Raw genomic sequence first — 26,780 nt, 5'->3', positions numbered from 1 at the left:
TTGGGCGTCCCCAACCATATTATCGAAACAAAAGATGGACGCCCATCTTGTTTCGATAATACAGGTTTCCCCGCCCCTTCACGGAGCTGTCCTGTGAGGACGGCTCCAAGAAAACTTGGGCACCCTGTTCGATTATGCCCCTCCACGTCTACCTAGCCAGTCCTCTTTCTTTTTTGCAGCGCCCCGTGGTTTCTCCTCGCTCTTTCCCTCCCCCGTGCGGGCCACACGACTCTCACTTCAGGGCTTGCATCGAGTCCTGCTGAGTGCTCCACTGCTCCATTAATCTCTACGCTACCAGTAGCGATACTGTAGTGATTGATTCGATTAGCAATCTCATCTGCTTCAGTGCCTGCGCCTCAGCCTTCCTTACCAGGGCTCCTGTCATTTGATGCATCATGCAACTTCCTGTTCCACAAAAGCAGGGAACGCGCGGGCGGAACCCGTAACGTCACCATCAGTAGGGAAGGCTGGCTAAGAGTGGCTGTAATACTTTCCCACACCTACTAAATTCAGAAGGAAATTGTGGCACATCGCACATACGTTGGATTTCAGGAGGAGATGTTCTGACTCTGAGGCAGGTTTTATATTATAAGTCAAAATAAAAAATAAATATTTTGTTTCATGCAGATCTCTTTTGTTTAAACATAACTAAATGGGCTATAAGCCCCTAATGCAGTCCATTGGTTTTTTATATTTTGTTTGTGATGACTTATACTGTGCCAAAATTGAAATTTGAAAACACTTATCTCTATCTGGTTGTTAATAAAAGGAGCTCATTGTGGCTGTACATGAGAATTGTGATATGATCCCTTGTTTCATATTGTTGACGGTCTGTAATGTTGTCCGTATGGGTGGCATATTGGTGTATTAGGATCTGCCCAGTGTAATATTTATAGTACAGTAAGGTTCTCTGTGTGTTTTTGCACAAGTTTGTGCATAGTGTTTTGCAGTTGAGGGTTTGTTGGCCTTATTGAGGTGACAAACATCAACACTTTAATTTAATTTTAGTTTGTCGTAACACCAGACATGGTTTGGTTTTAGAATATTTTGGAGGATCTGGTGTTGAATTGAGTTTAAAATATGATATGTCATTTATGATATATATAAATCCATTTTTAGATGCACATAGAAGCATTACTTGTCAATAACCTGCAGCCCTTCCTTGGGACTCACTCTCTTCTTCATCATGACAAATTTATATACTGAATACACTGCAAGAAAACTTACACTTGCTAACCTTCAATCTCACTAATTAGAGTGGTACTTGTAACTTTTCACATTTGGGATGGGACGCCCTTCTCTCCCCTAGAGTAGATTTATGCTGATGCACAAGTAAATAAGGTAATTATGGATGTAAGCCCCACCCTTGGCCCCATCCCTAACCCTGCCCTCTTTAGTCTCCCCAAACAGTTGGGCCACTGACCGCCTTTGGGTTAGGTACTGCTGAATATCATGTGCTGGGATGCTCAGAAGGGTTTAACTGGGCAGGAACCTCTTCTTCTAAGTATCAGTTGGTATCGTTTTCTTGTTATTTAAGGTTTAAAATGACATGAGAAGACAAGGGAAATGTTGATAATTTCCTTGTCATTTTACAACTAATGCACATTCACAGACTAACCTCAAGTTGCATGCTGCTTTAGCTTCTTCCTCTCCCCACAGCTTAGTCTCTCTCACTCCCCGACAGCTCCTGGTATCCCTCAGGTGCAGATATACAAAGTGTATTGTTCTGGGAACATTTGCTTTAGACTGGTTGTAACTAGTCTAAAGCAAACGTTATTTAGTCAGTAATTTGCAAAGCGGTTTTCCTTGGCTCTAACATGTGCTGTTGTCAGACATTGAGAACCACATGCAAATGTATTACAATGAGCTCATTAGTATTCTAATGAGCATTCTGGGGGATGCACAACTCCAGAGTACCTACCTCTAGTGAGAAAATTTTACAGCTCCTCTGGAGGTGTTGGAAAGGAGGAAAGCACAAGCAAGCAGCTGCTTGTGCCTCAAATATCCCTCCACCCCCGCTTGACCCCATTCAAGCAATTTCCCGGTGATCCGGTGAACTCCAAACCCCCCTGCACCCCTGACAAAATTTCCTGGTGGTCCAGTGGACCCTGAACCTTGTACCTCCTGACCTTCTCCCACACCACACCCCGACAAATTCCCTGGACCCCCTCCCCCCGTGCCTCCTGACCCCATGCACACCTGATAAAAATCTGGTGGTTCAGTAGACCCTGAACCCTCTCTGTATCGCCTGACTCCCCCCCCCCCCACACACACACCCTGATACCTCTAAAAAAGCTCCATTGGTTGTCCAATGGACCGCACCTAGGGCACCCTGGCAAATGACCCTAGTGATCCAATGACCCCCCTCCCCTCTTGGGTACTATATAAAAGTTGGGTAAGAGAGCAGGAGCAACACCTTCTCTCTCATGCCTTGGGCCCCACCACTTTCAAACTGGAATCACCCAGCCCCTGCCCGGTATATTCTGTGATGCACCAGGTGGGGCTAAATACCATATTAGGAGTTTTTCTCCTTATATGGTGTTTAGCTCCACCTGGTGCATCCCAGAATGTACCAGGCAGGAGGTGGGTACCACCATTTTGAAAGCAGCAGGGCCCTAGGCAGGAGGGAGGATGTGTTGCTACTGCCCTCCTGCACAACATTTTTAAGGTACCAGGGAATGGAGGGGATCACTAGACAACCAGAGTAATTTACCATGGTGCAGGAGAGTACAGTCTGCTGGACCACCAATAGGTTATTTGGAGGAGGGGAGTGACGAGATCCAGGGTCCACCTAGCCACCAGGAAATTTTGTCAAAGGATACAGGGAGGTTGGGAGGCATGAGGGAGGTACAGGGTCCACTGGACCACCAGAAAGTTTTGGCAGGGGGTGCAGGTAGGGGTCGTGAAGCGCAGGGGGTGGAGTCCACTGGACCACCAGAGAATTTTGTCAGGAGAGTAGAGGGTATAGAGGGGTGGGGGGTCAGGAGGCAGTCCACTGAACCACCAGGGTTATTTGTGCAAGCTGTCTAATGCATTTGACAGCTTCAAGTCGTGAACAGTGACCAATGTATGAATCTCATTTGCATAGAATCCCCTTTGTGCATTGGTCACTGTTTGCAACTAGGTAAATTTTACTAAGGCAGCTGTATTGTATGGCTGCCTTTGTGCATTGGGCTGTTAGACATTTAGGCCAAGACCTCATAGCCCCAGACCCCCACCCCAAGGTGGAGAAAGTCAACAGAAACATAGCTCCAGGCTACATAGGGTTTCCCCTCTATCCAGTAGGATTTTTTGCAGTTTCGCTACTATTGATTTTAGTCCATTCTACAACAGTTAGAAAGATTCTTTTATGCAATTTTCCTCAGAGATTTCGATTAATATAGTGCTTGTTCTTTTATATTATGTACATCAATAATCCACAATATTTAGTAACAATAAATTTTACTGTAAAGAAAAAGAACATTATACTTGCTAGAAAAATGAACTTGGAGGGTTTACCTGCCATGGCTGGAATTCCATGTTAAGACTCTCCCCAAATTGGGACTTGGTTGTGTACATGTTGTGTAAAGCATGAGCCAGGGCATAGACCATGTTATAAAGATTATAAGAAAACTGGAAATGATCCATATAAAACTTTGATGGAGGTAGGTTAGACAGTGTCTCTTGTCCTGTGCAATTGTTCTTATTCCTAAATGTATGTTTATAGGGCAACTCACAATCAAAGGCAGCTCTCCAGGTAGACTCTAAGAAAGATGGATCCGAGAATGTGGAAGGGGTGAGATTTTGGAGGAAATGTTTGAAACCTGGAATGTCTCTTGCAGGGATGGTAAACATTAGGGAACGATTGACTTTAGTACAGAAAAAGCTATTGAAGGTATGTATCTTCAGAACGGATGACGACTCCACAGAGAAGATCAACAGTTTGCTGTCAGTAATGTTGAAGGCAGAAGCACACAGAGGAATTTTAATTTCACTGTTGGTACTATGAATAATAATCACGTTGGCTTTTGAATTTTTAATCCTGTCAGAAATCTGTTCCAATCTTTCTTCAAACATTTTTGGTAGAAGTGGAAAAAAGTTTGGCATTGATTCCACAAACTCTACACAGCTTCCACTCCAGATAATTGCCCTCTTCAGTTTCTCACTGTGCATTTTATCATTCTTTTCATTTGAGGTGAGAATCCCCACCCAGTTCCATCCAAAGAGTTTCAGAAGCTGAATCATACCATGGTATTGAGAATAATCATTTGGAAAAGTGTGATAGAAGAATGGGAACTCAACGTGGCCATTCAGTGATGCTTCTGTAAATCCATAACTGATCTAGAATGACAAAGGTCAGAGGTCTTAATCTGTTTTAAGATTTTAACTCCTGCTTTGGAGATTTTCTACAAATCACACAATTTTTACAGTGAATCAACCAGATAATGTAATGAAATGTCATACAGAAAAAATTAACACCTGCATTTTATGACTTGGTACCCAAATTAATCCCTGCATAGGTAATAGCGTACTCGCCCTTAAAGCATATGATACACACCTATGCATGCAATGTAGTTGAGCATTAAGCAGCCTTATATAATTTACATGCACAACTTGCAAAGTACTAAAATGTAACAAACGTTCGAAGGATCAAGGCATGAGCAGATCAAACATTTACAGAATAATGTATGTTACGTGCTAAAGTGCCAAATTTAGGCATGAACATTTACACCTACCACTGACATGGGGTAAGTGGGTTATCCGTTTAGTACTTTGAAGACTGCGTACAAGAGGGCACGATATTTCAACAGAGATATGCTTTTCGTCCCACGAGTAAAAGAAGACATAAACAAGATGGTGTGTGTGATGAGACACACTGTGAAAGGAGAGCAGACGGCACAAATTCTACATCAACATTGGGATGTGCTACGCTCCCATCCTGTTTTTCAGGACATGGACTTATTGGTTGCCTTTTCTCGGGGTAAAAATATTAAAGAATTGATCAGTCCTTCTGAATTACCCCGGTTGGAAGCGACTAGACAAGAACAAGTCCCACTTGGTCACTTTTGTTGTGGTCGATGTATGACATGTGATATAACTGCTGTGGGAGATAGATTTGTTAATCCTATAGACCAAAAAGTTTATGTCTCTCGCTGGCATACGGATTGCCGTTCTACACATGTCATATATGTGCTGCAATGTGCTTGTGGGAAGATATATGTGGGCAAAAAGACTAGATCATTGAACATTCGCATTAATGAACATAGATCCAGTATTGCCCTCAGAAAAACAGGAGCTGCACTTGTGGCTCATTGCCTTAGTGCATCGCATGTTTTTAATGACTTTACTGTGAGAGTTCTAGACCTGGTACTTTCAACTGGGTGGGGTGGAGATTTGAATAGACTTCTCCTACAGTTGGAACAGAAATGGATTTTTCGTCTCCATTCTCTTGAACTGCAGGGTTTAAACACCAAGTTGGAATGGACAGTATTTTTTTAATAAGACAAGTAGTTTTGAAGATTATGAGGGTAGGTTAGGTAGCTAGTGAAATGTGGGATTTTTGTGAGTTCTCAGAGTGGATGTTTGATGTTGAATTGCTTCTGTGTATGTGTGTTGAAGATAGATATTCCTTTTGTTTGTTTGGTGGTTTTGAGATATGTGTGTGTGGTGGTTCCTTTAAGGTTAATTAAGTAGGTAACACTAGGTGGGGTAATAAGGTATTTAAGTGGACAAAGCCCTTCTGGTGTGTGCTATTTTTTGCTTCCACACACAGAGTTAGTAGTCTGGAAGGTAGTCTGTAAGTATTTGGAATTTTGGTTTGGGTTGAGTGGGTCCTTGTTCTTTCAGTGTGTTTAATTAATTGTGCTTTATGTTGTAGGCAAGATTGTCCAGTTGTCAAAGTACGGTCATGCTGAGGGTCCCCCCGTTTGCCCCTGAAGAAGCCCTGTGGTGGTGAAACGGGTCCATTGGGCAGGGAAGCCCGATGGCGACCGCTTTGCAGCTAAGTGATGTTTAACATTATGGGCAATGTAGCTTTTGGTATTTAATATTTGATATGTAATATTTGATTTGTTTGTCACAAAATTTGAGCACATAGGAGGATGGTGAGAAAGTGACCAGTGATTGATTTGTAGTGACGCTCATGTAGAGCACAACTTGTTCAGCATTATTGCTGTATGTCACTTATCTGAGGTCCTTATCACTGTTTTTGAACATGGTTCCCATTCATATAAACCCGCTCTTTTCTTGTTTGATATTTTGGATTTTTTGAGCGGTAGTTCCCCTACTGAGTATTGTTACTAAAACAACTACCACACTACTTTATTCTAAAGTAAAATTGTTCTACCTTGGTTGTCTGGTCATTCGGGATCCTTTTACCAAGCTACGGTAAAAAGGACCGGCGGAAGTCCCAGATTAGTGTGTGGTTAATCCCGCATTGGGCTTACCATCACTCTGTAATGAGCCCCTTACTTTTTCTAATTCTGTTGCTCCCAGTCTCTAGTTTCTGCTTTCCTTGTCTTTTCTTCCATCTTGATTTCCAGTCCATTTTATTACTTTTCTCTCCTTTCCTTTCAGCTTTCTTCCATTTATTCTTCTGTCTCTCTGTCCAGACAATTCTTTATTATTATCTAGTTTCAATTTCTCTCTTTTTTACTGTCTAACTACAGCTTTGTATCTCCCTAACCCCAGCTCTCCTATTCCACTTCTTTTTAGTCCCTAGTCTCTTAATAACTCTAACATTTTCCTTCCTCCCTCCCATCCAGCATCTTATTTCCCCTCCTCCATTCAGCATCTGCCCTTTTTCTTGCCCTCTCTTCCATCCAGCATCTGCCCTTTCTCTGTGCCTCTTCCATTTTCTGTTCTCTTTTCCCCCATCTAGCAGCTTCCTTCTTTCTCTCCCCCTTGCATCTAGCATTTGCCCTCTCTCTCCCTTTTCCACCCAGCATCTGTCCTCCTCTTTCTCTCTCTCTCTCCTTCTATCTAGCTTTTGCGCTCTTGCTATCCCTCCTTCTATGCAGCAGCTGCCTTCTTTCTCTTTCCCCTTCCTTTCAGTGTCTGCTCTCTCTCTCTCGCTTCTGTCTTCCATCCAGCATCTTTCCCCTAATCCCCCTTTCATCCAGTGTCTGCTCTCTTTCTCTTCCCCTTCCATTCTGTGTCTTCTCTCTCTCTCCCTCCAGCATCAATTCTTTCTTCCCCTTCTATGATCTGCTCCATATATGTTATGTTCCATGTATGTTACCATGTATGTATGCACCTTAAAGCAACACAGTTTGTAATTCTATTATCCGGAAATGGCAACCGCCATTACGGCAAATGTAAGCCACATTGAGCCTGCAAATAGGTGGGAAAATGTGGGATACAAATGCTAAAATAAATAAATAAATTCAGGGTCTGCCCTCTAACTTTTCCATCTTCAGTCCAATGTCTTATTTCTCTCTACATCTAGCATTTGCCCCCTTTCTCCCCTTCCATTATCTGCCCTTCTAACATCTGTCCTCTTTCTTCCACCTTCCATTCAGCATTTGCTCTCTTTCTCTCCCCCTTCTATCCAGGTGTGCATTCTTTCTCTCCACCTTCCATCCACTGTCTTCTTTCTGTCCCTCCAGCATTTGTTCTTATTCCCCCTTCCATTCAGTGTCTTCCCTCTCATTTTCCATCCAGTGCCTTCCTTCTCCCTTCATTCAGCACCTGCCTGCTCTCTACCCACCTACCATCTAGTGTCTGTTCTTTCTCTTCCCTTCCATCCATCATCTTCTCTCTCCCCCTCCATCATCTGTTTTCTTTCTTCTCCCTTCCATTCAGCATCTGCCCTCTCTTCCATCTTCCATCAATGTCTTCCCTCTCCCCATCCAGCATTTATCCCGTTTCTCTCCCTTCCATCCAGTATCTTCCCCTCCTTCTTATATCCAGCACCTGCCCACTCTCTCCCACAACCTTCCATCCATTGTCTGTCTCCTCTCTGTCTCTGCCTTCCCACTGCCACCCCTGCCACTGCTTCTTTAAACCAGCAGTGGCAACAAAATACATCTACTTTGGTTGCCTTCAGAGTAGTATTTAGATTTTGAGATAAAGATTTCTTGATTTGGCTTGTTCACTAACTAATTTGTTGTAAGAGTATTTTAATTGACATATAGTATTGAGAACTAACTTGTCATTCATATGGAAATAAAGTTGCTCTTGTTCCTACAGCTACTACAGAAAAGGTGGAGGAGTGGCCTAGTGGTTAGGGTGGTGGACTTTGGTCTTGGGGAACTGAGGAACTGAGTTCAATTCCCACTTCAGGCACAGGCAGTTCCTTGTGACCCTGGGCTAGTCACTTAACCCTCCATTGCCCCAGGTACAAATAAGTACCTGTATACAATATGGAAGCCACATTGAGCCTGCTATGAGTGGGAAAGTGCAGGGTACAAATGTAACAAAAATAAAGTTCTATTGTGTAGTGCCACACTATGCACAGGCACAGCTGCCAACTTCATCCCCTCTGAAATCACTTCCTGTTCTGGGGCATAGTCAGCAGCCACACTTGTACAAAGTGTGGCCCAGTGCAATGGATGTTTTTTTTTTCCTCTGCTGGTTTAATGAGGCACAGCATCGGGGTTATGACAGTAGAGAGATGGGGAATGTCCAGGTGAAAATTTGTGGGATGCCAAAGCACCCATGGCTTCCTCCATTCTGATGCCTATGTTCACCAGCACTGCCCAATTTTAGTGCTGTTGAATATTAGGAGTTAAGCAGTCACAGGTGATTTGGCGAGGGGGGGAGGGCAGGAGCTTCTCTTGCCTGCTACAATTGCTTTGAATATCGGGGGTATATGTTTATTTTTTAGGGCTGCCCTAATCCCACCCAGGATGCAACCAGATAATGCTCTCTTTCCAGATGCATGTTTTTTTTTAGTTTTAGTTGAGTATATCCTGTTGTTTCAAAATTGGGATTTAGATGATTATATAAATCAGTTTATAGTGATTAGTGTTTCTAAAATAAGCCCCTTAATTAGCGAGACAACTTGTTTCTTATTTTTCTCTTTGCTAGTAGTTTGAAACTGAAAAGAAGATGAATCAAAGAAATTACAATATCGGTAAAAAGTGGAGATGTAACCTTTGAAGGCAGATCCTTTATTAATCTCCTTCAGTAAAAGTGTACAGATTCGGTGCTACTAAAAACAATGTTGTTTTTTTTCCCAACATACTGCTAGCTGGCTGATACTGAATTGAGCTTGCTAAAGTTGAAGCAAAACATGGAATTGGTTAAAATAAAGCCAGCAGTGAATATTACTAGTAGATGCAAGGTCACACTGTACCAGCAAAGAGCGCTCATCCCCTCCCCTGGCAGAATTTGTGCCAGCTTGGACAAGGACACTTAAAGAATATACAGTTTGAGAGAGAAGACGTGTTGAGTCAGAACAGTGATAAGACCCAGGTCCTAGGCAAATTCCTGTACGAGATGGTGACTAGAAGTCATCAGTAAAAGAACTTTGGACTTATTTTAAGATGCTGCGTTTTGTAAACATTCAGATATTGTGTTCTGTGTTCCAGAACATTCAGATACTGTGTTTCATTCTAATTACCCTACCCAGCCTCAATTATATGCTGGTTTTACCATTGTAAGTGCTAGCATTCAAGGTATACAGTGTAGATGTAGTTACCATAATCACACCATACTGTTCTCTTCTTGTCTCACAAAACTTGAAAATTCTTGGAGTCACCATTGATCGAAAATTCACTCTTGATGCCCACGTGAAAAACACAACGAAAAAGATGTTCTACTCCATGTGGAAACTCAAAAGAGTAAAACCATTCTTCCCGAGACACATCTTCCGTACCCTGGTACAGTCAATGGTAATAAGTCATCTAGACTACTGCAACGCACTGTACGCTGGCTGTAAAGAACAGACTACCAAAAAACTCCAAACTGCCCAGAATACTGCCGCCAGACTCATATTTGGAAAAAACAAATATGAAAGTGCAAAACCCTTAAGAGAGAAACTTCACTGGCTCCCACTTAAGGAACGAATTGCATTCAAGATCTGCACGATTGTACACAAAATCATTCACGCAGACGCCCCAATATACATGTTAAACCTCATGGACCTACCTCCCAGAAACGCCACAAGATCATCCCGCAAATTTCTCAACCTGCACTTCTCCAGCAGTAAAGGACTAAAATACGAGCTGATGCATGCCACTACCTTCTCTTACATGAGCACGCAGTTATGGAATGCACTACCTACAGACCTGAAAACAATCAACAAAATAACCATCTTTCGCAAAGCCCTGAAGACATACTTCTTCAACAAAGCCTACAACGAGAACCGATAACCGATAACCTCACTATTCCACCTCACCAACCTACTCAGTTATGAAAACCCACCTTCTATTACTACCCTAATCACTCTCTTCCTCTTCTCTCTTCCCTACTTAATCTCGGCACAATACTAACTGTATCTGATACCCTAGTATGATAATGTTAATAAAACTATGTAAGCCACATTGAGCCTGCAAATAGGTGGGAAAATGTGGGATACAAATGCAATAAATAATTAAATACCCTATCTAGCAGTCAGGTATGTTCTTAGCTGGTGAACCTAAAGTGACACCAAGTTGAACATCAAAGCCAATGGAGACTCTGTACTGATAGAAACGTAAGAACTGCTGTCATGAATTATGTTGCCGAAGCCCTTGGTCAATAGCCTCATGCTTGTCGCTAAGCATTTTCGACCTCTTGCCCTAAATACCATGTACTGAATACTGGTTTAACCACTGATTTCTTGATGTACATTCTAGTTAACCGCAGCAGGTTTCCCAGTGCGAAGCTAGTTATGCTAGTTATATGTGCACCACAGCATATCAATGGAGGTGTAACACCAAGGATCTGAACTGGGGCCCAGAGTTACATGTGAGTGCGTGCATGTAAAACTGAATTGTGAAGATGTAGTATGATCTGACTGATATTCAGTGGTTAGTTGCTGATGTGCGTGTGTATGTAGAATGCCATCTGTCATGATCCAAGCCATGGATACTTTTTAGTCGGATCTGGCTCCCTCCTGCCATACGGAAAAGGCTGTATATGTTGGTATGTAAAATATGTGTAGATGTACCGTGCCCCATGAGTCAGAATGCTATTAACATAGCATAGTAACATAGTGCCAGGAGATAATGTTCTGAACGGTCCATCCCGTCCACCCAGCAGTCACATTCATTATCTATTCAAGTTTAAGTCAACAATAAGCATTAGATAATATACTTACTGGGGGCGTGTCAAGATGGCGGCCTGAGCGGTTGTGGATCGAGTATGGGGGATTTGCTGGTAGCCTTGCTTTCCCTTTTTTCTTACTTTTTAGCTGGAAATGCCCCATACCAAAAGGAAGGGGATAGTTAAGGGCCTGATGCCAGCGGCCCGAACTTCCTCCCCGTCCCAACAAACACTGGACCGATTCACGACGCCTATCCCTGTTACAATGGCGAGTGATGCCAATTTGGGAGCCGTTGGAGGAGCCATGACTCCCTCGAAATGGGAAATATCACTCTCGCCGCCAGATAATCAACCTCCACCACCAGCGATTCCGGGGCGGAGAGAGGAGGATGAGTCTACTACAGAGGGCGTGTTAGACCAAACCTCAGATGGTGCTAACTCCCCCCCCCCCCCCCTTGAACGCTAAGGAAACTTCTTTGTAGGGGAATCTCTGGCGGAGATAAACCTGCAGATGATATGGAAGATATTGCAGGGTTTAAACCAGACGGTTACAAAATCTGCCCAGGAGACTTCTCAATTAGTTAGTAAAATTGACTTTTTGACTAATTCCCTTGAAAAAACCAAACAGGAATCGATTATACAAACTGAAAAACTTCAGCAAGAAGTAAAATCCTTAAAATCTGTGACTGAATCCTTGGTAACAGACAAAATGGTAACACACAGGAAAATTGAACAATTTGAAAATTTTAATAGAAGGTTGAACCTTAGAATACTAAATTTTCCTTGGATTAAAGAATTGAGCCCTACTGAAATGTTCAAGAAGTATTTACAAGAAATTCTACTATACCCGGATTCAGCTATTCCTCCTTTAAATAGAATATACTATTTACCTATTCCTTCGCAAGCTGAACCAGGAGATGGTGGTAAGAAAACCAATTTGAGGAATATACCCCAGGATTCTCAAGCACAGTTGGACATTTCATTAATATTAGAGACATCTCTTTCTGAAATTGAACAATGTACCACACATAGGTTAGCCAGATTGGGGGCCATGGTAGATCCCATGGCTGTCCCCTTAATTTGCTGATAAAAAGTATCTTGGAATAAGAAATAATTCTTGGTAAGAGCCAGAGTTGCAAAAGTTAAAATAAGGTGGTTAGGGATTCTTTTGTGTGTAGTCCTCTTCAGAAGGGTTGTTTCAATAATTTTGAGTGCTTCCATCTGGAGAATGTTGGTATACAGTGATTCTATGTCTAATGTAACCATAATTGTATCTGCCAGAGGTCCTTCATAATCTTGTAATATATTTATCATGTCTGTGGTATCCCGTACATAAGAGGGGATTTGAGGGACAAAAGGATGAATGAAAAAATCTACAAAAATAGACAGAGGCTCCAGCACAGATCCATTTCCAGATACGATGGGTCTGCCTGGAGGATTCTCTAACGATTTGTGAATCTTTGGAAGCATATAAATGGTGGGAATAACTGGATGCTTAACCTGTAGGAATTCTTTTTCTTTCTTGGTGAGGAAGCCCATACGTGATTATATGTCTATAAGTTCTTTACTGTCCTCCTGCAGCACTGGAGTTGGATCTTTTTCCAGGGGGATATAAAATTTGAGGTCTGAAAGTTATCTTATGACCTCTTCTACATAGTCTTCACGATTCATAACCACAATTCCTCCTCCCTTATCTGCTGGTTTGATCACTATTTCTTGATTGCGGCTGAGATTGGCAACAGCGTCTTGTTTTTTTCTAGTCGTATTGTAGTAACATAATCGTTTCTTCTTTTCTAGTTGCATAACATCATTTTTTACACATGCGGAGAATGCTTGTATAAGTGGATGAGCTGGACCTGGTGGAATCCAGGTAGATGGCTTCTTTACTATGGACATATCCATCATCGGAGTTGTAGTGTTGGAAAAGGTTTGGATGATCTGTAATTTCCAACTAAATTTAAAGAGGTCAATCCTGGTCTGAAAGGCATTGTATTTGACCGTAGGTACAAATGACAACCCTTTTTGTAAAACATCCATTTCTAACTGCGTAAGTGTGTTGCTGGAAAGATTAAAGATAGGGTCCACTTCCCACTTTTCTCTAACTATCAAACCATACTACAAATCCCAGGGCAAGCAGTTGCTTCCCATGTCTGTCTTAATAGCAGACTACAGACTTTTCCTCCAGGAATTTGTCCAATCCTTTTTTAAACTCAGATACACTAACTATTGTTAACCCTTTTTCCAGCAAAGAGTTCCAGAGCTGAACTATTTGTTGAGTGAAAAAATACTTCCTCTTATTTGTTTTAAAAGTATTTCATGTAACTTCCTCAAATGTCCCCTAGTCTTTGTACTTTTGGATGAGTAAAATTAGATCTACTCGTTCTACACTACTCAAGATTTTGTAGAGCTCAATCATATCTCCCCTCATCTGTCTCTTTTCCAAGCTGAAGAGCCCTAACCTCTTTAGCCTTTCTTCATACAAGGGGAGTTCCATCCCCTTTATCATTTTAGTCACTCTTCTTTAAACCTTTTCTAATTTCTCTATTATTATTATTATTTTTTGAGATATGATGACCAGAATTGAATGCAATAATCAAGGTGCGGACGCACCATGGAGCGATACACGGAGGAGCATTTTCGAAAGAAACGTCCAGGTTACGATTTGCACATCTTTGCAAAACGTTGAAATCCAGGGGTGGGGAAAACCGTATTTTTGAAAAAAGTTGGACATCCATCTTTTGTTTCGAAAATACCATCAGAGACGTCCAAATCCTTAAATTTGGATGTCCCTAGATTTGGGCATCCTTGGATTTGGACATTTCTGACTTTCTGTGATTTTCGAAACCAAAGATGTCCATGTCAAAAATGTCCAAATGCAAGCCATTTGGACATGGGAGGAGCCAGCATTTGTAGTGCACTGGTCCCCCTGACATGCCAGGACACCAACCGGGCACCCTAGGGGGCACTGCAGTGGACTTCAAAAATTGCTCCCAGGTGCATACCTCCCTTACCTTAGGTGCTGAGCCCCCCAAATCCCCCCCAAAACCCACTCCCCACAACTATACACCACTACCATAGCCCTTATGGGTGAAGGGGGGCACCTACATGTGGCTACGGTGGGTTGGGGGGGGGGTTGGAGGGCTCGCATTTACCACCACAAGTGTAACAGGTAGGGGGTGGACCTGGGTCCACCTTCCTGAAGTAAACTGCACCCACTAAAAACTGCTCCAGGGATCTGCATACTTCTGTCATGGAGCTGGGTATGACATTTCAGGCTGGCATAGAGGGGGTTGGTTACCGATGCCAGCCATCTTAAACCCGGCCATCTCTGACATTTGGCCTGCCCCAACCATATTATCGAAATGAAAGATGGCCAGCCATCTTTTTCGATAATACAGTTTGGGACCGCCCTTTGCGGCGCCGGCATAGGCGGTCAGTGGCCCAACTGTTTGGGGAGGCTAAAGGGGGTGGGGTTAGGGGTGGGGCCAAGGGTGGAGCTTAAATCCATAATTGTCTGATAACACGCAGAAAAAATAAATAAAAATAAAAGTCACAATTAATACCTTTTATTAAATTTAGATATTAGATATGTATCATACGTCAAAGAATAAAGTGGTTGCTCAAAGCATATTCTAACCACAATCGCTCAACTGCAAAACACTATGCACAACTTTGTCCAAAAACACACTCAGAACCTTACTGTACCATAAATATTACACTGGGCAGACCTAATACACCAATGAGTGGGAAAGTGTGGGGTACAAATGTAACTAAAATAAAAATAAAAAAATAAATACGGAAAATGCAGACCGTCAACAATATGAAACAAGGGATCATATCATCACAATTCCCATGTAGAGCCACAAAACACCCTAATTCATGTTTAATGTGGGATAAAATGCCATAAATAAGTAAATAAATATAAACTTTTAATGTTGAGCACCTGCTTCTCAAAGTGGACATATTCCAAACACTATAATGAAAATAAAATGATCTTTTCTACCTTTGTTGTCTGGTGACTTTTTCTGATCATGCTGGCCCAGTATCCGTTCTGCTGCTATCTGTTCTCAGTGCATGTCAGGAAGTCATCCTCCTTAAATATCTCCCTGGCAACCCAGGACACCTCCAGCCAACCCCCCCCCCCCCCCCCCTGCTTTCCCAGCAGTAAGGTAAACAAACCATAAACCAATTTCAACAACTGCTAGAGGGCTTTCACTGCAGCTCCTGCTGTGAGGATGGAGGTAAATCAACAATTTAATCCCCTCAGAGCAGCTAGACTCCACAGCTGATCCATTCTGCTGCAGCAGGGGGGAGGCTTAGCCTCTCCAAGCCTCTTATACCGGGCGCCTATGGGCGCCGGCCATATAGATGGCCACACATATAGATGGCTGGCGCCGTTCGATTATGCCCCTCCACGTGTCCTAAGACCTCACCAGTATGGCTGCCACAATAACTGAATTGCGCGGTATTATAACCATAGGCGGTAGGTGGCCCAACTGTTTGGGGAGGCTAAAGGGGGAAGGGTTAGGGGTGGGGCCAGGGGTGGAGCTTATATTCATAATTGTCTGACAACACACAGAAAAAAATAAGTAAAAATAAAATAGTCACAACTAATACCTTTTATTAAATTTAGATATTAAATATGTATCATATGTGAATGAATAAAGTGGTTGTTCAAAGCATATACTAACCACAATCACTCAACTGGAAAACACTATGCACAAATTTGTGTAAAAACACACTCAGAACCTTACTGTACCATAAATATTACACTGGGCAGACCTAATACACCAATGAGTGGGTAAGTGTGGGGTACAAATGTAACTAAAATAAAAAAAATAAAATAAATACGGAAAATGCAGACCGTCAACAATATGAAACAAGGGATCATATCATCACAATTCTCATGTAGAGCCACAAAACACCCTTTTAGGGTGGATAGTGTTCACAATGAGCTCCTTTTATTAACAACCATATGTAGATCATTCAAGAGGTGGTGTGTCATGATTTAGGCTCTACACCCTTTCTGATGTTTTGGTGCCAACTCAGTAAGGCCAACACACAATCTCTCCACTGCAAAACACTATACACAAACTTGTGCAAAAACACACTCATAACCTTACCAAACCATAACAGCACTAATTCCAAGGACAGGACGAGCTACAACCTTATGCATGGAAAGGCAGCACTATAATTACACCGGGCTCTAAAATACCAGTACACAACCTAGTGAAAAACAAAACAGAAAGGTCTGCAAATACTAAACGCTAGCAGAATACTGCACCTTGATCACACATGAAAAACACATGACACAACAGATATGAAGGCAAAATACTAAACTGGAAAGTTACCTCAAGAAGTTAGACTCAGCATGAAGCAATACTAGAAAAATTGAAACTTACATGCAAAATATCACAGATGCACATTTCCAAAAGCTGACACATTCCAATTAATAAATTCTGAATAAAATACTTTTTTCTACCTTTGTTGTCTGATCATTTAGTTTTTCTATTCGCTTTGGTCCCAATGTCTTTTGTTTTATGCAGTGTCTTCTTTACATTTGATATTTTTTCTCTCACCATGTCCACCATCTTCCTGCGTCCTTATGCATCCTATCTACCATCTGTAACGCTGTCCCTATCCTTCCTCAAGTTTCAGTATCTGCCCTCAAAGTGTTCTGAACCAGCCCTTAAATTCAGCAGTTTTCCCTCCATCCATATCCAACATCTCTCCTCATTTCCCTCCCCTCCATCTATGTGCATCTACCTCCTCTGTCTTCCCTCCCCTCCAACCATGTCCAGCATTTCTCCTCTCTCCTTTCCCCTCCTTCCGTGTGCATCTCCTTCCTTTGTCTTTCCTTCCCTTCATTCTTGTCCAACATTTCTCTCCAATCTTCCCTCCCCTCCATCCATGTGCATCTCCTTCCTGACTTCCCTCCCCTCCATCCATCCATGTCCAGCAACTCTCCATTCTCCCCTGCCCTCTCATCCATCCACCCATATCCAGCAAATTTCCTCTCTTCCCTTCCCCCTCCATTCATCCATCCATGTTCAGCAATTCCCCTCTCTCCCCTTCCCTCCCCTCCATCCATGTCCAGGAACTCTCCATTCTCCCCTGCCCTATCCATCCTACCATATCTAGAAACTTTCCTCTCTCCCCTGCCCCCATTCATCCATCCATGTCCAGCATTTCTCCTCTCTCCCCTGCCCTCCCCTCTGTCCATCCATGTCCAGCAATTCTCCTCTCTCCCATGCCCTCCCCTCCTCTCCATGTCCAGCAATCTTTTCTCTCCCCCTGCCCTTCCCTCCCATCCATGCCCAGCAATCTCTTCTCTCCCCCTGCCCTTCCCTCCCATCCATGTCCAGCAATCTCTTCTCTCCCCCTGCCCTTCCCTCCCATCCATGTCCAGCAATCTCTTATCTCCCCCTGCCCTTTCCTCCCATCCATGTCCAGCAATCTCTTCCCTCCCCCTACTCTATCCTCCTCACCTGTCCAGCGATCTCTTCTCTCCCCTGCCCTCCCCTCCCATCCATATCCAGCGATTCTCCCTGTCCTTCCTCAGCTTCCTGACAGCCCTCCTCTCCATTCCTTCCCCCCGCAAGTTTAACCCTTTTAGTTTCAGTCGCAGTGAAGTCAGGAAAGAAGACAACACAGCGGGCTTGCCTCCAACTTTTCCCTTCCTTCACACAGTGTCCAACCCTTATGGAAACAGGAAATGCATCATTGCAGAAGGCGGAACACTGTGTGAGGGAAGGGAGAAGCTGGAGGCAAGCCCGCTGTGTTGTCTTCTTCACTGACGTCACTGCGAATGAAAGTAAAAGGGTTAAACATGCGTGGGGGGGGGGGGAGAGGAACGGAGAGGAGGGCTGTCAATCATGGAGCTGAGGGTGAGAAGGAGCGGAGGGACCATCCGAAAGCTACCTGGCTGCAGCGCTGCTGCACCAGGCAGCCCTGCGTTTTGGGGGGCAGCAGCCAGGGGAAGGTCACAGTTGGGCTGGGGAGGCTTAGCCTCCCCAAGCCTCTTATATGGGGTGCCTATGATTATAACCCCTCCTAAGATGACTGCCAGGTGCTGTAGTGATTCACCTGGAACTCCCCTGCTGCTAGGCTTGCACAGAATGGCCCTATATGCAGTGACTCACAATCAACCCACAGACTGATCAGGGGCACTATGAGCTGACACATGTCCCTCACCCTGACACTGCAATTTGTGCATCAAAGCGGCACATTCACAGAGTCACATGCATGCAAGGAAAAAACACACCTGCCTAATCAGGAGGACCACGGCACAACACAAAGGACTAAAATAGTCCACATTCCCAGATGCGACCATGCGCAACGCTCGCCCTTTCATGGTCACCAACCTGTGACCTGATGGTTCACAGAGAAGGGGGCATCCCTTATCCAGATGTTGCCTGACACCCAGGGGCCATACTGAACCCTAAATTATATGGTAACCGAGGTCACTGGCACAAACACATTTCTAATTGAAACTTACCTGTAATCCGCCCTCAAACAATGCCTGGTACCAGCACAACTGACATTAATTGTGCACCCAGAGTGCACAGCTGATGGCTCATGATTTTGCACACACCGCCCATCACTGCAGCGCAGTCGTTTTACCCGCGACCATGGTTTGCTCTGCACATGCAGGAGCGGAAACGCATCTGCCAGAGCCATAGATGCATTCAGATTCCCAGCCAATCCAGCAGCACCCTTCTATAAAATGGAACCATGCTGTTTTGATTGCGTGAGCCCAAACCTCCTCCTCACCACGGCTGTTGGCACGCTCACCAGCACTCCGCCTTTCTGTGGGCACATTATACCCTACCCAGAAGACGCAGGTCCAGAAAAGAAGGGCAAACCAAACAGTGAGGGCCCCCATACCAGCACTGTAAATAGTCAAACGGCCGGCCTGCGCCTGAGCAGCCCACTGCTCTTCTGCCCTCTGCTGTGAGCCAAACCCCTGTGCTCCCTTCCTGGCCACAACCAACAGCCCACAGAGAAGGCACCCTGGACCAAACAACGCAAAAGGCAAGAAGAGAGAATGAGATTAAACAAATTAAAAAGAATTTACCAAATGTTTCAGTGGAAGAGAGCAGAGCTGAGGGAGCAGCAGACTAAAATGGTGACTGCACCTTGCAGGCACTGCCCTTCTTGCTCCCAGAGGTAACCTCTTTCCCCACCTCCTAGACTTCCTGTCTTGTTACCTGCCTCCCTATAGGTCCTCTATTCTTTAGTGCCTCTCCCTTATTTATCCCTTTCCTAACTTGCCTGTGCTCTTCTATACTTTCCATCACCCCCCCCCCCCTACTTCCTATTCCTGCTGTGCTGGTCCACCGCCCGTTTGTGCTTGTGACTGCCTAATGCTGGGTCACTGTCCTATGCAGATGAGAGATCAAGTAAAAGAAGAAGTACAGAATTAAAATAATCCAAGTGTTCATATGAAGATGATCACCCCTAAAAGGGAAGTCTCAGAACTATAGTGTTGCCTAAACCCATTCTAGTTTGGGTCGAGTACATTTGTTTTGTCAATGAAGTCTGCAAGCTGAAAATTGAATTTAGCAATAAACAGTAAATTAGAGATTGGGCAATAATTGGAGGAGGACATAGATGATTTGGTAGTGTCTTTTTAATTGTGGTCTCAAAACATCATTATTCCAAGTACTGGGCATCTGAGTTTGAGAAAGACTAGTTGTGACCACACTGTGAATATAGAGTAATGTTTCAGAATAAAAGATGAAATAGGATGCTGTGGGGCTGTAGTTGGGTTCATAGATTACAGAGAGTCGGCATGTTAAAGGTGCTCAGGGTTGCTGACAAGGTACTAGGAGGAGAGGAGAGGGCAGGGGAGTACATTACTGGGAATTTGCAGAGAATAAATTGTGCAAATTTTGAATTTTGTCTGAGAAACAAATCAGCTAAATCCTGGGCATCAGGGGATGAAGATTGAGAATCTACTGGTGAGGGAGGGGTGGTAAGTGACCATACAATTGTATACAACACAGAGATGTTCGGGGCCTTAGCAATTTGTTTTGAATAATGGTCTCATTTTGCTTTCAAAATAGCCTTCTTTTAAGTGGATGCAATACCTTTAAAAGTGCTTAATGAAGCAAGGATCTAGTGTCAGCATCTTTCAGCATGGCGGAGTTGAATCCTAAGTTTCAGATTAGGCATATACCAAGTTTCATTGGATGCAGCAGAATGTGTCCTTAGTATGGGAAGGACAATGGTATCAAACGCCTGCTATAAGGCAGAGTTGAATTGAATAACTTGATATGTTTTGTGCCTCGCAAATTGGAAAAGACAAGTGAAGCTTCGTCAACTCCAGTGTTGTAGGTCACTTTATTGTTACGTGCTGTGAGTGAGGGTGCTGTTCAGCTCAGAGGGAGGGGAATACATCTTAACTAGTAATTTGAATACTGTCAGCAATACTAGGGATATGTAGTTATAACCAAGACTCCATCACAAAAGAGAGGGTAATACAGCATACAAGTATATAACAAGAACAAAAAAGCAACACTGGGCCTTCAAGAAAGAGATAAGTGCAATCCTTTATTGTGAGAAAGACCCGACATGGACCATGTTTCGGTGCACAAACGCCAGCCTCAGGGGTCAGAGTGTATCTTCACAATCTGTATGAATAGAGCTAGTCAGACAGTCTAGATAAATGGCCAGCAACCGTTAAATGCATGCTCTGTCTAGCCAGACGCTGTCTGTTTGAAATCAATCAAAGCTTTGTGATTGTTTGTGAAGATACACCCTGACCCCTGAGGCAGGCGTTTGTGCGCCGAAATACAGCCCGTGTCGGGTCTTTCTCACAATAAAGGACGGCACTTATCTCTTTCTTGAAGGCCCAGTGTTGCTATAACCAAGACTCCACCACATTTGGCTGTCTATATTGTTGGCATGGTGAAAATTTGACAACCAGTGTTGCAGGTCTTTATCTTTTGTCATTTATTGTGTTACTGCCTTAGGGGGTTGTGTACTAAAGCGTAGCTCGACTTATCTGCATCAGGGCCCATAGGAATAAAATAGGCCCTGCTGCAGATAACTCGAGCTAAGCTTTAGTAAACAGGGGGGGGGGGGGGGTTATTGTGTTACTGTGAAATAAGTGTGCACTGAGGACACTTTTTACTGCAGCTTAGCAAAGGATCCGTATTTTATTCCAGCAAGCTATCAAACCAATAAACCACCATATATAATCCAGGTCAGCACAATATGGAAAGGAGAAACCAATACAACAACATTTTAGAGAATATATATTGAGACTGGCTCTTTCAGTACCTGTGGATATCTATAGACCCCTGTGAGTATGGAAATTGCATGTGATATCTCTGAAGAGAGGCTTCCAATGAAACCTGCAACATGGCCCTGACGATGACATGTATAGCCAGGAACTGCTTCTTCTTTTCCAGATAATATACTCAGAACACCAGACAGTGAAAAACAAGCATCAGAGCAGGAGTCATAGATATGAAAACCCAGCGTGATATTGGGTAAGATGTCCGCATTTTGGTTGATCTCCTCAATGGCAAAAAAAAAGGCCAAGAGATGCTGAAAGTATTGTAGGGTGGTAGATCTGTGAGAAATCAAGCATATATTTAAAACATATTAATTCAATATAATCCTTATCTGCAGGAACCCATCCTTCTCCACTATCAAAACCTACCAGTCAGTTTTGTCACTGAATCTTAGCTACACCCTACAGTACTTTGTTTTTGTGCTTCTGAGAGCCCCCAAAGATCTGCTGAGGCAAATTCATTCTGAAAAATGTATCTGAATTCAGAAAAGCTTAGAACAGGTATATCACCCTTCAATTTCAACATGAGATTGAAACGTAAAAAACCAGCAGGGTGCTTTCCTCAATCAAGGTGAGGACACCAGTGTTTCCATCTCCCATCTCCCTGCTGGTTTTTTTTCGTTTCAATCTCATGTCCTGCTTGGACTATTAGCCCCTGACGCAGCCCTTGTGGGCGAAACACAGTCTGTGTCGGGCGAATCTCTGAAAATAAAGTTTTGAACCATATCACGGATTGATCTGCTTTGTTTGTCTCCACGTTGGATTTTGCAGATTGCTTGCCATCTTGTTTCTTAGGACTGTCTTTTTGGTGTATGCCAGGCGTTTGGGAAAAAGGGCTTTGTTTTAAGGGGCTGGGAAAAGGGCCTGCTGTAAAACTGAAACCAGTGCATGCCTAATTCTGGCCTGAGCCCTTAAACCCACCCGTTGATCTAGCAGTAAGGGCTCACGTGCCATATGTGGCCGCTCGGAGCTCGCCAACCGCTGATTTACAGCAGAAATGCCGTGTGTGGTAGGAAATAAATAAATAAATCATCCAGCCAGGACGGGTGCACAGCAAATCTGAAATTAACACCAGGGGGCTTAGTGTTACACCCCCTCACCTCTGGGTAAGATGCATGTTAAGTTCTGGTTTCTATTCCACCTATTGTGTGTAGTCGTGGCTCAAAAACCCAGCACCCCGACGTGGAGGGAGAACAAATACACTAACCTCGTCTCGTGCCCTCAAAGGACACGAGAGGAAAGTAATCTAAATGTAGGGATTTTTCTCAGATTTTGATGGAACACACCAGTCAAATCTTCAGTTAATTAAAGAACATTTAATGATGTGATATTTAACATATAACATGGAACAGTGACTGTAGAACAATATTTCTAAATTTTAACTAATATTCAGCGTATATTAGTGAAGATTCTAAATATAACCATACTCATTTGATATCCTATATATTCTTTTCTTTTCCACAGGATTCAACTCAACCTTTCACCCCCATCAGATAAGTGCTGTTTTAAATAATACGCATTTTCCATTTATTTTCTCAGACTTAGAACCACAGCTCTTTTGATTTCTCTCTATAAAGAATTTGATTCTTTGTTATTGACTTTCTGGTTTCCAGATATTCAGTTTTTCATCTGAAAACTCCGAACTCGGACCAGGAAACCCCGGTAAGTATGTTTTGGTTTCTCTCCTCTCTCTTTCACTCTGCAACCTATTTGTAGCTTTAGTATACACCCCCTAACCCACTTCAGTCTCTTTTAGCTTTGGTGGGTCAAATGTCACTTAGCTGAGGAAGCTTGATTCCAGCCTTGCTTGCGTGGGGGCCCAGTCGTCCAGGTGGGTTGTCCTCTGGATTTTTCTTCTCCCTAAACCTTCCTTAAGCAACTAAAATGGGAGGCAAAATCCTTACTCCCTAGTTACACGAAATGCCTTTTACCTGGTGACATTACTTTTAATTTTATCAACACTGTGGGCTGGTTTTAGCTGAAACAAAATTTAAACAATTTCCTATCTCTTACAAACCTAGGCTATTTTACTGGGACCCTACTCTGAGGAGCGGTCCTGCAGCTCATCCGCTCAGTTCCTGCAGCCACTCTCTCATTCCATCTGTTCACTGAACATTCTACCATTCAAACTTATGTCACTTGCTATCCTTTGCATTACTTTATAGATCTATATGGCACTGATTTTCTCTCTATCCTCTCCAGGGTCACAACTTTCCCCTCACAAAAGTAAATCCTATCTGGTTCACTCACACTTTCACATTTCTATTACAAAACCCAGGAGGCTATTTCCTTTTTGGGTCAATAAATACTTTAGCTTTCAACAGGCCATGACACACACACTTTAAAACCCACTTTATCGCATTCCCCACTATTTTAAACCCTTCTCATTCCTTAATAAGAACAAAAACCCAATTTCTCTATCACACAGACTCTGCCATCCAGCCTCTCACATCCTCACTCTTCACAGCTGCTGCTCCATCTCCCAACTGCCAGCAAGAGAGCCTCTCTGTAACAGTCAGCAAAGCTCAGCTCTCAGCTAATTGTAAAGACCTGCGCTGCTGGCCACAATGGAACTCTGGGACAACTTGGGTAATTTTATTTATTTTATTAACCCCTAGGTTACATTAGTAGCCTGGCGGTAGTCTCATTTTGGTGCATGCTGCATGTGCGTAGAGCCTAACGCCTTTGTAAAAGGGTCCCTTAGTATCCTGCACATCATACAGTGGTGGAAATAAGTATTTGATCCCTTGCTGATTTTGTAAGTTTGCCCACTGACAAAGACATGAGCAGCCCATAATTGAAGGGTAGGTTATTGGTAACAGTGAGAGATAGCACATCACAAATTAAATCCGGAAAATCACATTGTGGAAAGTATATGAATTTATTTGCATTCTGCAGAGGGAAATAAGTATTTGATCCCCCACCAACCAGTAAGAGATCTGGCCCCTACAGACCAGGTAGATGCTCCAAATCAACTCGTTACCTGCATGACAGACAGCTGTCGGCAATGGTCACCTGTATGAAAGACACCTGTCCACAGACTCAGTGAATCAGTCAGACTCTAACCTCTACAAAATGGCCAAGAGCAAGGAGCTGTCTAAGGATGTCAGGGACAAGATCATACACCTGCACAAGGCTGGAATGGGCTACAAAACCATCAGTAAGACGCTGGGCGAGAAGGAGACAACTGTTGGTGCCATAGTAAGAAAATGGAAGAAGTACAAAATGACTGTCAATCGACAAAGATCTGGGGCTCCACGCAAAATCTCACCTCGTGGGGTATCCTTGATCATGAGGAAGGTTAGAAATCAGCCTACAACTACAAGGGGGGAACTTGTCAATGATCTCAAGGCAGCTGGGACCACTGTCACCACGAAAACCATTGGTAACACATTACGACATAACGGATTGCAATCCTGCAGTGCCCGCAAGGTCCCCCTGCTCCGGAAGGCACATGTGACGGCCCGTCTGAAGTTTGCCAGTGAACACCTGGATGATGCCGAGAGTGATTGGGAGAAGGTGCTGTGGTCAGATGAGACAAAAATTGAGCTCTTTGGCATGAACTCAACTCGCCGTGTTTGGAGGAAGAGAAATGCTGCCTATGACCCAAAGAACACCGTCCCCACTGTCAAGCATGGAGGTGGAAATGTTATGTTTTGGGGGTGTTTCTCTGCTAAGGGCACAGGACTACTTCACCGCATCAATGGGAGAATGGATGGGGCCATGTACCGTACAATTCTGAGTGACAACCTCCTTCCCTCCGCCAGGGCCTTAAAAATGGGTCGTGGCTGGGTCTTCCAGCACGACAATGACCCAAAACATACAGCCAAGGCAACAAAGGAGTGGCTCAGGAAGAAGCACATTAGGGTCATGGAGTGGCCTAGCCAGTCACCAGACCTTAATCCCATTGAAAACTTATGGAGGGAGCTGAAGCTGCGAGTTGCCAAGCGACAGCCCAGAACTCTTAATGATTTAGAGATGATCTGCAAAGAGGAGTGGACCAAAATTCCTCCTGACATGTGTGCAAACCTCATCATCAACTACAGAAGACGTCTGACCGCTGTGCTTGCCAACAAGGGTTTTGCCACCAAGTATTAGGTCTTGTTTGCCAGAGGGATTAAATACTTATTTCCCTCTGCAGAATGCAAATAAATTCATATACTTTCCACAATGTGATTTTCCGGATTTAATTTGTGATGTGCTATCTCTCACTGTTACCAATAACCTACCCTTCAATTATGGGCTGCTCATGTCTTTGTCAGTGGGCAAACTTACAAAATCAGCAAGGGATCAAATACTTATTTCCACCACTGTATATAATATCTGAGTGGCTAACAAATCTACCCCCCGTTTACTAAGCCTCACTAGTGGCTGCCGTGTGCTAATGCCGACACAGTCCATTCACTTCGAATGGGTTGTGCCGGCATTGCTGTGTGGCTTAGTATACAAGGGGGCTAAAGTATAAAAATAGAGAAAAAAAGAAGAAAGGGGGAAGGGGGAAGCACTATACGGAGGGAGGGAGGGCGGGAAAGGAACTAGAATAATTGATAGGAAAGAAGGGTTAGTAGGTGTAAAAACTAGGGGTAGTTATAGTGGCAAGAAGGCTCATATCAAGGGCAGCCCCAAGTTCAGCAAATTCAACAGCTATTGGGGAAGGCATCTTCAAAGAGGAATGTTTTAAGGTCACTTTCATTTTTATCAAAGAGGTTTGTGATCTGATTTTCTCTGCTGTCTACCAATAATCAAAGCTACAAATTTGAGAACTTCATAGGCAGCAGCAGAGCCCACTCTGTTGAATAATTTACAACAGAAAGTTACAGAAAATGTTAGATGATACGTGTGTTTATAAAAGATTAAAATGCTGTTCTTTAAGATAGTTCTTAATTAAGCGTAACATAGGATTGTAGAATATTAACTAAAATATATGGGATGTGACAATTCAGTATTCTGAAGGAGTTTACTTTGTGAAGTGTGTATTTTCTAGGTAGAAACGATATGTTGTCATATACAATTGTGAAATTTGACCTTTGTTTCATGTGATTGATGAATTTTAATCTTTGCACAGTACTGATGGACAGTTGCCTTGGATTTGTGGTTTAGAAGACTATGGGCAAAAAAAGGGAAATGAATACAGTACTTACGGAACACAGAAACTGGTCTCACTGCTACTTCTAAAGCTTAAGGACCGACTCCTCATAGATTTAGTGATTGCAATTATTCCGCCCAATATCAGGTCTCCTTCTTTAAAGTAGCTCTGAAATTCACCAAAGGTAGGTCTCTGGCATCGACTAACTACTGCAGAAACCAT

General features: G+C 43.3%; 1 protein-coding gene across 1 annotated transcript in view; it reads right to left on the bottom strand.

Moving 5' to 3' along the window:
* Window positions 1-26,780, bottom strand: part of LOC115458167 (G-protein coupled receptor family C group 6 member A-like) — a 117,304-nt gene extending 90,524 nt beyond the window's left edge. The window contains exons 1-3 of the mRNA XM_030188025.1: window positions 26,614-26,780; window positions 21,457-21,751; window positions 3,499-4,320 (exon numbers count right to left, since the gene is read on the bottom strand). Coding sequence (XP_030043885.1) covers window positions 3,499-4,320; window positions 21,457-21,751; window positions 26,614-26,780 — 1,284 coding nt within the window. The remainder of the gene's footprint in view (window positions 1-3,498; window positions 4,321-21,456; window positions 21,752-26,613) is intronic.

Source organism: Microcaecilia unicolor, chromosome 14 (assembly GCF_901765095.1).
Source record: "Microcaecilia unicolor chromosome 14, aMicUni1.1, whole genome shotgun sequence".
NCBI classification, from domain to species: Eukaryota; Metazoa; Chordata; class Amphibia; order Gymnophiona; family Siphonopidae; genus Microcaecilia; species Microcaecilia unicolor.
This window is presented reverse-complemented; position numbering and strand designations above follow the sequence as displayed.